General features: G+C 42.7%; 1 protein-coding gene across 1 annotated transcript; it reads left to right on the forward strand.

Annotated features, from left to right (window-relative positions):
• The first annotated feature begins 1469 nt into the window (after positions 1 to 1469).
• Positions 1470 to 6597, forward strand: LOC129814811 (transmembrane protein 74B-like). Its single transcript, XM_055867850.1, has 2 exons — positions 1470 to 2346; positions 3375 to 6597. The coding sequence occupies exon 2, from the start codon at positions 3432 to 3434 to the stop codon at positions 4176 to 4178; it is 747 nt and encodes a 248-aa protein (XP_055723825.1). The 5' UTR covers positions 1470 to 2346; positions 3375 to 3431; the 3' UTR covers positions 4179 to 6597.
• Positions 6598 to 13885: the final 7288 nt, after the last annotated feature.

Consider the following 13885-nt stretch of genomic DNA (forward strand, 5'->3'; position numbering starts at 1 on the left):
TTACTTTTTCAAGTAAGCTATATATTACTTTCAGAAGCATATCTCTACCGGCGTATTATATATATTTTTTAAAGCCTTGTCTAATGCTAACAGAAATCATGCTGTTGGCTATCTTAAAGCTGTTGTTGTTACCCCACTTAACCTTTTCCTTGTGAAAATGGTCCCATTATTTTGAGTTAATCGAGGAGAAGGAGAACAACATTTTAGTCAAATGCAAACTCTGCAAAGGCAGCATTGATCTCTTTGTCCAGAAACACCCCATCAAACCTGAAGAAGCATCTGGAGGTCGTGCACAAAGGCATAAAGCCGGTAGCCAAAGTTCCAGAAATGCGTAGAAATCTATACACATTATGGTAATAAACAAATATGCATAAACAACTCAATTTCGACATAAACAATCGAAATGTCTGATAAATTCTATTTAAAACAGCAATAATAACATTAACATATAGTAGATTACTAAGAATATGAGAGTAGGGTGTCTCCCTTATACAGGTTTTGAACCCAGGTCACCAGCATCAATGACAAACACCCTAACCACTGTCCCAATAAGTGATATCTCTAGGCCATGTGAATATTGGGCTAGTATAGTTAGGCCCTGACCAGAAGAATCCCTAACCCCTCTTCCCTAGGCACTTGTGTATATCTGAAACAACTTGATAGGAAAAAGCAATAGGGGGAATGCACTTTGAAGCAAATCTCAGCTCTGTTTAAAGTACACCCAAGAAAATATTTTATTGATCGTAGTGATTCGAGTAGTATCGTTAAACAAGTTATATGCCCCACAAACATTAGACAACTATACACTGTGTTATTAACATTCAAACGGCACAGTAATGATTCTCCAACAATAGACTGGCTTTTTGTTTAACGCCTATTGCTGCTGATCCTCCCACTTCGGTTGACACGCCCACTTCCATACACTTCACGTGTGAAGTTAACCATGCTTTGGGACGCAGCACCTATACTTGTTTCAGCACGCAGTTTCGACATTGTAAAATGTATTTTATATTCACAGAAGAAGATTCAACAGTCACAAGTGTCTTGTTTTGCATGCTTAACCATTTGGTTGGTCTTAACCAATCATAGCACAGTATGATATGGCGGTAAAATGCATCCAATTACAATTCAGTATGTTTACACATTTGAATATTACAACAAGTTTATTAAATGCTCAAATTGCACGCTGCACGCTTGCAAATAGTACTGAATGTATTCAAATGTCAAGTTACAACTTTGCCACGTTACATTTTTCACACGTCATGATACAAGCAAATAAATGAATAAATAAACCAAGAAAGACCACAGCCTGTCATTTCAAATGGTAACAAATGAGTCATAGTGGAAGAACAAGCAAGGAGATGGGTGGAGCCAAGCAGAGGTAGAGAGATCCTATTGGCGCGTGCTGTCATATATTTGCATATTTCCTTTAGGGAACGCCTACTTCGTGAAGTGCGCGTGTGTAATAACTAAATTCGCCTTTGCACTCCTTCAAAACAACACAATATTTTGAAACTTTGGCAAAGCGTAAGGTCTACAAAACTTTGTTCACTCTGTATGTAACAGATTTTAGTTTGGGGAAGAGAAAATTGTATTGAGATGAAATGTAATCCATCACGTTACATCGTCTCCCACTGCAGAGTGGACTAAATTTTGTAGTGAGTGGAAAAGCCAAGGGAATGCTTTACATTTATACATCCGGTGGAATTTCTGTCTCATTGTTCTATCTGTGAAATTCACACGTGTGAATCACGATATGCTACAAACTTGAGCCGACTGCGAGCTGGGGTAGGCTAGGTCGTTTCACGTCTCAGGCCCTCGGAGGAAGCCGATTGAGAGAGGGGTGAATGTGCTGCTAAAAAAGGCAAATCCAGGAGGCAAATCCGGGGGAAACAGGCGAATATAAGGAATGATTCTACTCGTTCACAAAGAGACAGGCGTGATTAGAAACGCAGTCCGATCAAGAATAGGTCTATAAGCGTTCTGAGCTTTGATCAATGCTGGGAATAATATTTAGATGTTCATCCGTAACTGATTTCTTTATTGTGTATAAAATACATAAATAGGCTATATATAGTTATTTTTATTTATTTTTTTACAAATTAGGAAAAATTACCGAGGTCCGGATCTCGTCCTCATACGTAGTTACAGCTCTGTGTGCAGGTTATGCTTTTAATATGACTGAAGGCTCTACTACCGACTGAAGTGATGTGCTCGCTTTCAACCACCAATTTCACGACACTGTTTGTTTGCGCATGGCCAGTCGCTCTCGAGGTCTTTCCGTCTCACTCGCAACCTGCATCTTTGTACAAAAAAAATCTTAGCACTGGTGCATCAACACCTGGGGTAGGTTTTCCTTTACTGTGTTTAATATTGATATATCAAGAGAGTAGTAGGCCGTCTGTTTTTTTTATGCATAGGATGTTTGTTATAGTATTGTAGGCTAATGTGATTCTTGTTAAATATTTGTCCTCTTTGATTCATTGACGCATAGGCCTATATATAGATATCGACCTCTCAAAACGTAACATTTCATCTAATAAATAGGCAACGTTATTGTGATGGTCATCAAGGTCATGCCAGTGTTGATTGTGCACTGTTTTTAAAAACTATTAAACCTCTATCGTGTGCTAAAATTGAAGGGATTTCATGATATGTAGGCCTAATTCATATAGAAAATGTGTCAGTAGCCGACTGTTTAAGGTAAATATTTAGCCTACAGCCTATTGTCACACAGCTAGACCCTCGTCAATCTCTAGATCTGGTAGCCTACAATTAGCGGATGAGCTATGATTATGATCATGAAAAAGGCTGTTCTTGTTAATAATATATCAACGTTTTTTGACTCTCTCCACCCCGTTTAATGATAATCGGAGCATCTGTGTTACCAGCAGTAGCACTACATGGTGGCGTTCCATCGAGGTTAAATGGTGGGAGGGATGCATTTATTCCCAAATAAATAGTCTACAATCTGCGAATCAACAGTGAAGTGTTTAATATACGTATAATTAAAATCGCCTATATGGATCAGTCAATGCGGGTTTGGATTGTTAACATTGGCAGCGTTCAATGTGATTAGTGCACTTCTAGGCAGTGATTTTCCTGATTAAGGAATACGCTGTCCATTACCAAGGTTTACACACTTCAACGCTTTAATTTGAAATAATTATTGTTTTGTGACGGCTGCATATGTTATTCTATCTAATTTAAAGAAATATATTGTGGCCTTTGTTAACCTAGAATATTCTATTTCGATTTAAATTACGTTTAGATTTCACTAAATATGGTGGACTATTCAAATTTGAGAGGCAGGCACAGCATGCGTAATAGCCTACATGTCAATGTCTATTTCATAATTTCATAAATTCCTGCAGGTGTTCAGCAAAATAATTAAGGGCGAAATAATTTAACGACATGAGCAGATCCACTGAATGTCGATGGAGTCTGTGAATGCCGTAGAGCTCCATGAATTGGGGGATGGGGACAAGCGCGCTGCCTGCGAGGCCGCTACAACTCCGGGACAGGGACAAGGACCCCGGACAGCGCCCAGAGCTGGAATCGAGAACACGTCATATCAGGAAGAAGAGCACGAGATGAGGTTCAGTGACCCAGCCAGCTCGACTGTTCATCGTTCCATGTCTAATGATAGGGGCTACCAGACACAACCCCAGCCTTTCCAGCGAAATGAACTCTCACCCCGGTCTGAGGAGGGCCATGTGACTGACTTCAATGACCATTCTGTCGACTATGGGTTTATATCTGCCCTGGTGTTCTTGGTGGGTGGAATAGTACTGGTAATCATTGCCTACACCATCCCCCGAGAGGCTAAGGTCAACCCAGACCTGGTGTCAGCTCGTCAGATGGAGAAACTGGAGATGTACTACGCACAACTGGGCTCGCACCTCGACAAGTGTATCATAGCAGGCCTGGGACTGTTGACTCTAGGGGGGATGCTCTTGTCCATCTTGCTAATGGTGTCCATATGCAAAGGTGAGCTGTACCGCCAGAGGACTTTTGTCCAACCCAGGAAGACGTACGGGTCGATTCACCTGCGGATGAGACAGTTGGGCGAGGGGGGAGAATCTATTGTTGAATGTGAACCTAGTCACACTGGCACCACAGCTCCAGCCACAAGTACAGATGGAACACAGATGTCCAGTGGGACCCAACAGGAGTAGCACAATCTGAGCACATTTCTATCCCCAGACTATGTGAAGGGTTGTAAATCATTGCTTGAGGGGCTTTGTGAAAAGTGAAGCAAGCAAGGTAAGCTGAATGTGGTTAAGACTACGAGCACATCTGGAACTGCACATCATGTATTGATGGATGTAGGATCAAATCAGAGACTGAGATGGATCTGTATAGGCTAACTTGACATGCTGTAAACAGATGGCTATCAGCTATCAGCATCTTTTCAAGACTTGAATATATGTCTGGATAATATATGTATCACATTGTTAATGAACAAAACATGTACAATATGTATAGGCCTACAAATGCTGTTGTTGTTATTATTATTATCATGTAAGGATACAATGCCTTAAAAAGTTAGTCGCTGTAAATTGTGTACACATATGCTAACATACTAAGCTCATGTGAGCCAATAAGCCAAGTTAAATATGTAGCAACTCACTGGAGCCACTTAACCTGTTGGTTGTTATTATAACGTGGTCTTGGCAAGAATATACAGCAGCACAAACAAAAACATCTAAGCAAGTGAAATGTTAGATTTGCATCAGAGGCTTTGGCCAGGTTTTTGCTGAATTTATGGAAAACAACAGATTATTTTATTTCATAATGGTGTAGAAATATATATACCAAATGTGGAGAACTGGCAACAACTTTTCCTCCAAAATGTGTTAAGGAGAATGTCCATACACACACCATCATGCAAGGTCTTGACCAAAGAAATGGGGTCATAATTATATACTATAATTGTCCCAGTTGTTTGCTACAAATTTAGCCTTTATCTTTAAAAATACATTAGAGCCATTTGGTAACATAGATCAAATATCAGAGGAGTCCTTATGAAACTTTGCAATGGAATAATGGCGCTGGAAGAATAAATCTCTCTTTCTCCCCCCCCCCCCCCTCTCTTTTCAAATCAGCATGTTAAACAGCAGCAGCACAATATATATTTATTTATTATAAATATCAAACATTCGTGATAATGAAATATATCGCCTCCAGATGACAGTTATTATCCAAATGAAATATTACTATAGACCAAATTATTTGATGCAAACCAAAGGCCTTTTCAAATGATTTAATGGAGAAAGCTAATCACTTATAAAGAAAGTGGTAAGAATAAAGTGCTAGTATACAGATTACGATTTTCTTACCATCCGGTGATGCATTACATATAGAGCAACTGAATGAGACAATTTATAAGGCTCAGAAAGCATATTAATGACTAAAAGCGAAGGCTCCTTTAACATCAACTGAGGCTAAGCATTTGTCAATTTGTCTTCTCTTACAATTCAACTGCGAAGTTGATATCCCGTCAGTGTATGTAATACATGTAATAGCCCAACATAAAACCAAATCTAAATCAGAGTGTATTAGTCACATGCACAGGGTTGCAGATGTGTTTGCAGGGTACATTGAAATTTGTATGCTCAGAGCTCCAACAATGCAGGTCAACGAGAAGTGAGTGAAACAATACTAACAAATAATAATAGTAATAATACGAAGTAAAATCATATAAAATCATTCAAATGCTGTGTTGTACACTCATTGTTGGTCCATATTGGCAAGTGCACTTTTGGAAAAGAGAAGCACATTTTCCTGGAAGAAATGACAAATGTCTGGCTTACTGCTATTAGCCATATATACTGTAAGTTATGTAAAGGTGGCCGTTTGTTTTCATTTTGAATCATGGAGTTAATATTATATTCACAACAAATATAGACAATATATCAGAGAATTAAGTTTACAGATATTTAACAACTATTTCTAAACAGTGTATATACAGAACCATTGTTGGGTCAATGTAACGTAGAAAATATTTGACCTCCACAATTGCTGCTGTTCACGTCATAGGCCTACTCATAAGTATTGTACATTGATGAAACTTGCAGAGTACTCTAGCCGTAGATATCAGTTCAAGGTTTTAGGAGGCTTTTTCTTATAATGGTGTTTTCAACCATCAATAAAGTGTCTGTCTATAGGTTACGACCAAGAGTAATGTTGCATTGCTTGTTATTCAAACTGTTAAAAAGAGAGCTTACGTTGAATGTCCATGTTAATCTGATTGTGTTTGATGAATGTTAGGTAATGTTGTATTACTACAGAGATGTTGGACTCATAAAGGCCCTGCTAGTCTACGTTTTCAGTTATTACACGTGAATACATACATTTCACGTATGCACAACTGGAATACACTTCAATACCTTCTCACTTAGTTTGGGTACCCGTCTGTTTTTGCCGTCATGTCAAGGAGCATGAATGAATGTAAACTATCCCAAAAGGTGAACAACTGTGGCATCACAATAATGCTCACAGTATTCATGTTATGGCTGATGCAATACTGATGTATGTTGACATTTGACGATTGAATGACGGTTAGCATGATATCGTCTTCACATTTTACACACATTTTACACACAAGAACTTATGTTATCACAATTACAGTTGAAGTTGGAAGTTTACATACACCTTCGCCAAATACATTTAAACTCAGGTTTTCACAATTCCTGACATTTAATCCTAGTAAAATTCCCTGTCTTAGGTCAGTTAGGATCACCACTTCATTTTAATAATGTGAAATGTCAGAATAATATTAGAGAGAATTATTTATTTCAGCTTTTATTTCTTTCATCACATTCCCAGTGGGTGAGAAGTTCACATACACTCAATTAGTATTTGGTAGCATTGCCTTTAAATTGTTTAACTTGGGTCAAACGTTTCGGGTAGCCTTCCACAAGCTTCCCACAATAAGTTGGGTGAATTTAGGCCCATTCCTCCTGACAGAGCTGGTGTAACTGAGTCAGGTTTGTAGGCCTCCTTGCTCGCACATGCTTTTTCATTTCTGCCCACAAATTGTCTATAGGATTGAGGTCAGGGCTTTGTGATGGCCACTCCAATACCTTGACTTTGTTGTCCTTAGGCCATCTTTACACAACTTTGGAAGTATGCTTGGGTCATTGACCATTTGGAAGACCCATTTGCGACCAAGCTTTAACTTCCTGACTGATGTCTGGAGATGTTGCTTCAATATATCCACATAATTTTCCTGCCTCATGATGCCATCTATTTTGTGAAGTGCACCAGTCCCTCTTGCAGCAAAGCACCCCCACAACATGATGCTGCCACCCCAATCCTTCACGGTTGGGATGGTGTTCTTCAGCTTGCAAGCGTCCCCCCTTTTCCTCCAAACATAACGAAATAGTTCTATTTTTGTTTCATCAGACCAGAGAACATTTCTCCAAAAAGTACAATCTTTGTCCCCATGTGCAGTTGCAAACCGTAGTCTGGCCTTTTTAATGGCGGTTTCGGAGCAGTGGCTTCTTCCTTGCTGAAGGGCCTTTCAGGTTATGTCGATATAGGACTGGTTTTACTGTGGATATAGATACTTTTGTACCTGTTTCCTCCAGCATCTTCACAAGGTCCTTTGCTGTTGTTCTGGGATTGATTTGCACTTTTCGCACCAAAGTACATTAATCTTTAGGAGATAGATTGTGTCTCCTTCCTGAGTGGTATGACGGCTGCATGGTCCCATGGTGTTTATACTTGCGTACTATTGTTTGTACAGATGAACGTGGTACCTTCAGGCATTTGGAAATTTCTCCCAAGGATGAACCAAACTTGTGGAGGTCTACAATTTTTTTTGAGGTCTTGGTTGATTTCTTTGGATTTTCCCATGATGTCAAGCAAAGAGGCACTGAGTTTGAAGGTAGGCCTTGAAATACATCCACAGGTACCCCTCCAATTGACTCAAATGATGTCAATTAGCCTATCAGAAGCTTCTAAAGCCATGAATTCATTTTCTGGAATTTCCCAAGCTGTTTAAAGGCACAGTCAACTTAGTGTATTTCAATTTCTGACCCACTGGAATTGTGATACAGGAAATTTGTGGAGTGGTTGAAAAACAAGTTTAATTGACTCCAACCTAAGTGTATGCAAACTTCTGACTTCAACTGTACATTATCACCAAGTTAGCCGCCACACTGTGTATTCCAAACAATCATGTTTGTTTTGGCTTCATCTTAAAGTGTTAAAATGCCCTCAATGTTTAAAAAAATTGAGGACACAAAACCTTTAAGGAAGTGGATACACCCTGAGACCTTGGAAAACTGACCAGTGATAACTCAAATTGATTTTAAGTTATTAACCCATGTTAATGATCAGCACAGCAAAATGAACTAGCATGTTTGAGGATCAGTAAAGGACAACTATGTGTACCATCGACTGTTAGCCAATGTGTGTCTTGTTCTTAAGGAGCAGTCATACAGTTACTTAGTGATGAAGTCTTATTTGGCGATACAAGAGTAACAGAGAGTAAGCTGTTGAAACTGCATGTGTGTTTTGTGAGATATTGTGAAAATCCAATGCCCCATTTTTGTTGCATTTATGATATATCTAAGAGCTGTATATGTGACAATTTTTAAGAATAATTTCAGTATGACAAATAAACCGTTGTTGCTGTTATTTCTATTCTCTCTACTCTACTTTTCTATTGTGTCCTCTTTATTGTTTCTCTTAGTGGTTGACTCAGTTATTTTTGCTGCTTATCAGCCCAATATGAACATTCAGCTCAATCTGTGGACTTTTAAATAAGACTGGCCGGTGATAAAAGGGGTTATCTGATTGGTGGGATTGATATAGGAAGGGGAACGCGGGCAGGGTTGGATTTTCTATAGTGTATTGAATACCTCTTGTATCATCTTTAATTCCTGATTTGTCAGTACCAGTCTGCATGACATCGTACTGTGGTAGAGAGTCCCTCGCTGAAGCTCATGAGGCTGAGAGAAAATGTTGCTCTTTTAAAGCAAATTTTCTGCAATTCTACACATATTGCAATGGGGGAGAAAGAAAAATGTTACGTTTTATACCTAATCTCATGCTATTCAACAATTTTTTTTGCAATGAGGCTGAGAGAATTTTGCATTTTTAAAGCTAAGTTTCCCAAATCCTACAACAAACGTGTGTGCTGTTGGGGGTACTCGAGGACTGGAGTTGGGAAACACTGATATAGATGATGTCATCATAATGTCAACTGAATTGTTTGTTTTCTACTATTTAATGAAAGGCATGCCTTATTCCTAGAACGGAGGCCATACATTTAAAGAAAGGGAATCTGAATCTGCACAAAGTCCTATCAAATTAAGTTGTATCAATTTCAAGTACTGCCATATTGTTTACAGTGGAGTGTAGTGAGACACCATTTTTTTTCTTCCCCCTGGTTAGCTTTTTCTGTCAGGGACTGTTTTGGTTACCTGACTGCATGTGTGACATATTTTGGGAATTGACCTGTTGCTAGGCAACAGTCCAAGGCCAGAGAGTGGAAGAGACACGATTTGAGCTAGCTATTTTTGCTAGCTAATCAAAGGCTGACAGTCTGACTTCATAGAGACCATCTAGTCTAATAGTACTCTCACACACCTAAATAATAGGTCCATTAGACTAGGTGGTCTGTAAGTAGTCAGCATGTGACGGTTAATGTGTGTAAGCATGTATAGGCATAACCATAAATAATGTAGAGCAGTGCCTACACCTAACATGTAAGGCACTCCTAAAGATATGCATTTACTTAATAGGAAATATAATAAAACCCACACAGTATGGAGAACTGCTCAATGATTAAATGTCCCTTGAAGATAAGAATTAAACACAAACAACCAATTACCAGTTACAAATTATTATTAAAAGGAAGACATGTCAACTCAAAAGTACACTCAATAAAAGCTCAAGCTTAAAACAAAGTGTAAATCAAACAATTATTATCTAATTTCAATCACATCTAAACTACCGTTCAAAAGTTTAGGGTCACTGTCACGTTCCTGACCTATTTCTGTTAGTTTGTTGTATGTGTTAGTTGGTCAGGACGTGAGTTTGGGTGGGCATTCTATGTTTTCTGTTTCTATGTTGGTTTAGGGTTGCCTGGTATGGCTCTTAATTAGAGGCAGGTGTTTGGCGTTCCTCTAATTGAGAGTCATATTTAGGTAGGTTGTTTCACAGTGTTTGTTGTGGGTGGTTGTCTCCTGTGTCAGTGTTTGTCGCACCATTTTGTACATCATCATTTTGTGTAGTCTATTTTCCCTGTTCGTGCGTTCTTCGTGTTTTATGTAAGTTCCATGTCCAGGTCTGTCTATTCCGTTTTGTTATTTTGTTAATCATTCAAGTGTATTTCGTTTCGTGTTTTTTCCGTCTTGTTAATTAATTAAAATTATGTATTCACAACCCGCTGCGCCTTGGTCGAATCACTACTCCTCCTTTTCGGTTGAAGAGGAGGAGGACTACCATTACAGAACCACCCACCAATCCAGAATCAAGCAGCGGTGTACTCGGAGGAAGGGACAGCGCAAGAAGGAGGAATGGACTTGGGAGGATGTTTTGGACGGGAAAGGTTGCTACACATGGGAGGAGATCCTGGCTGGAAGGGATCGCCTCCCATGGGAACAGCTGGAGGCACTGAGGAGAGCAGAGGCAACCGGAGAAGGGAACAGGCGTTATGAGGGGACGCGTCTAGCACGGAAGCCCGAAAAGTACCACCCAAAAATTTCTTGGGGGGGGCTAAGAGGTAGTGGGCCAAGGGCAGGTAGGAGACCTGCGCCCACTTACCAGGCTAACCGTGGAGAGCGGGAGTACGGGCAGACACCGTGTTACGCAGTAGAGCGCACGGTGTCCCCTGTACGTGTGCATAGCCCAGTGCGGGTTATTCCACCTCCCCGCACTGGTAGGGCTAGATTGGGCATTGAGCCAAATGTCATGAAGCCGGCCCTACATATCTGGCCACCAGTACGTCTCCTTGGGCCGGCTTACATGGCACCAGCCTTACGCATGGTGTCCCCGGTTCGCCTACATAGCCCGGTGCGGGTTATTCCACCTCCCCGCACTGGTCGGGCGAAGGGGAGCATTCAACCAGGTAAGGTTGGGCAGGCTCGGTGCTCAAGGGAGCCAGTACGCCTGCACGGTCCGGTATTTCCGGCGCTACCTCCCCGCCCCAGCCCAGTACCACCAGTGCCTACACCACGCACCAGGCTTCCAGTGCGTTTCCAGAGCCCTGTTCCTCCTCCACGCACTCTCTCTATGGTGCGTGTCTCCAGCCCAGTGCCTCCAGTTCCGGCACCACGCACTAAGCCACCTGTGCGTCTCCAGAGCCCTGTACACACTGTTCCTTCTCCCCGTACTCGTCCTGACGTGCGTGCTCTCAGCCCGGTGCCACCAGTGCCGGTACCACGCACCAGGCATATAGTACGCTTTGAGAAGTCAGTGTGCCCTGTCCCTGCTCCCCGCACTAGGCTTGAAGTGCGTGTCTTCAGTCCGGTGCCTCCAGTTCCGGCACCACGCACCAGGCCTACAGTGCCTCTCAGCCGGCCAGAGTCTGCCCAACGGCGCCTGAACTGCCCGTCTGCCATGAGCCTGCAAAGCCGCCCGTCTGCCATGAGCCTGCAAAGCTGCCTGTCTGCCATGAGCCTACAGAGCCTTCCGCCAGACAGGAGCCGCTAGAGCCTTCCGCCAGACAGGAGCCGCTAGAGCTTTCCGCCAGACAGGAGCAGCCAAAGCCTTCCGCCAGACAGGATCAGTCTGAGCCATCCGTCTCCGCAGCGCCATCTGAGCCATCCGTCTCCGCAGCGCCATCTGAGCCATCCGTCTCCGCAGCGCCATCTGAGCCATCCGTCTCCGCAGCGCCATCTGAGCCATCCGTCTCCCCAGCGCCGTCTGAGCCATCCGTCTCCCCAGCGCCGTCTGAGCCATCCGTCTCCCCAGCGCCGTCTGAGCCATCCGTCTGTCCCGAGCCATTAGAGCCGCCCGTCTGTCCCGAGCCGTCAGAGCCGTTAGTCAGTCAGGAGCCGCTAGAGCCATTCGTCAGTCAGGATCTGCCAGAGCCGCCAACCAGACAGGATCTGCCAGAGCCGCCAACCAGACAGGATCTGCCAGAGCCGCCAACCAGACAGGATCTGCCAGAGCCGCCAACCAGACAGGATCTGCCAGAGCCACCATCCAGACAGGATCTGCCAGAGCCGCCAACCAGACAGGATCTGCCAGAGCCGTCAGTGAGCCATGAGCGTCCAGAGCCGTCAGCCAGCCATGAGCGTCCAGAGCCGTCAGCCAGCCATGAGCGTCCAGAGCCGTCAGCCAGCCATGAGCGTCCAGAGCCGTCAGCCAGCCATGAGCGTCCAGAGCCGTCAGCCAGCCATGAGCGTCCAGAGTCGTCAGCCAGTATTGAGCTGTCCCTCAGCCCAGAGCGGCTATTTATCCAGAACTGCCCCTCAGTCCAGAGCTGTCTCTCTGTCCGGAGCTGCCTTTCAGTCCGGAGTTGCCCCTCTATCCTGAGCTACCTCTCTATCCTGAGCTACCTCTCTATCCTGAGCTATCCCTCTGTCCTGAGCTATCCCTCTGTCCTGAGCTATCCCTCTATCCCGGTGCTGCCCCTTGTGTCGATGTTACCCAAAAGATTAAGTGGGGGTAATATGAGGGTGGTCATTTGTAGGGGGAGAGGTAAGCTGGGATTGACTATGGTGGGGTGGGGACCTCGCCCTGAGCCTGAGCCACCACCGTGGTCAGATACCCACCCAGACCCTCCCCTAGACTTTGTGCTGGTGCGCCCGGAGTTCGCACCTTATGGGGGGGGTTATGTCACGTTCCTGGCCTATTTCTGTTAGTTTGTTGTATGTGTTAGTTGGTCAGGACGTGAGTTTGGGTGGGCATTCTATGTTTTCTGTTTCTATGTTGGTTTAGGGTTGCCTGGTAAGGCTCTTAATTAGAGGCAGGTGTTTGGCGTTCCTCTAATTGAGAGTCATATTTAGGTAGGTTGTTTCACAGTGTTCGTTGTGGGTGGTTGTCTCCTGTGTCAGTGTTTGTCGCACCATACGGGACTGTTCGGTTTGTTTTTGTACATCGTCATTTTGTGTAGTCTATTTTCCCTGTTCGTGCGTTCTTCGTGTTTTATGTAAGTTCCATGTCCAGGTCTGTCTATTCCGTTTTGTTATTTTGTTAATCATTCAAGTGTATTTCGTTTCGTGTTTTTTCCGTCTTGTTAATTAAAATTATGTATTCACAACCCTCTGCGCCTTGGTCGAATCACTACTCCTCCTTTTCGGTTGAAGAGTAGGAGGACTACCGTTACAGTCACTTAGACATGTTCCATTTTTTGAAAGAAAAGCAAATTTTTTGTCCATTTAAAATAACATCAAATTGATCAGAAATACAGTGTAGACATTGTTAATGTTGTAAATGATTATTTTAGCTGTAAACGGCAGATTTTGTATGGAATATCTACATAGGCATACATAGGCCCATTATCAGCAACCATCACTCCTGTGTTCCAATGGCACTTTGTGTTAGCTAAATACAAGTTTATCATTTTAAAAGGCTAATGGAGCATTAGAAAACCCTTTTGCAATTATGTTAGCACAGCTGAAAACTGTTGTGCTAATTAAAGAAGCAATAAAACTGTCCTTCTTTAGACTAGTTGAGTATCTGGAGCATCAGCATTTGTGGGTTCAATTACAGGCTCAGAATGGCAAGAAACCTAGAACTTTTATCTGAAACTCATCAGGCTATGCTTGTTCTGAGAAATGAAGAATATTCCCTGCGAGAAATTGCCAAGAAACTGAAGATCTCGTACAACGTTGTGTACTACTTCCTTCGCAGAACAGCCAAACTGGCTCTAACCAGAGTAGAAAGAGGAGTGGGAGGCCCCGGTGCACAACTGAGAAAG

This window comes from Salvelinus fontinalis, chromosome 18 (assembly GCF_029448725.1).
Source record: "Salvelinus fontinalis isolate EN_2023a chromosome 18, ASM2944872v1, whole genome shotgun sequence".
Lineage (NCBI taxonomy): Eukaryota > Metazoa > Chordata > Actinopteri > Salmoniformes > Salmonidae > Salvelinus > Salvelinus fontinalis.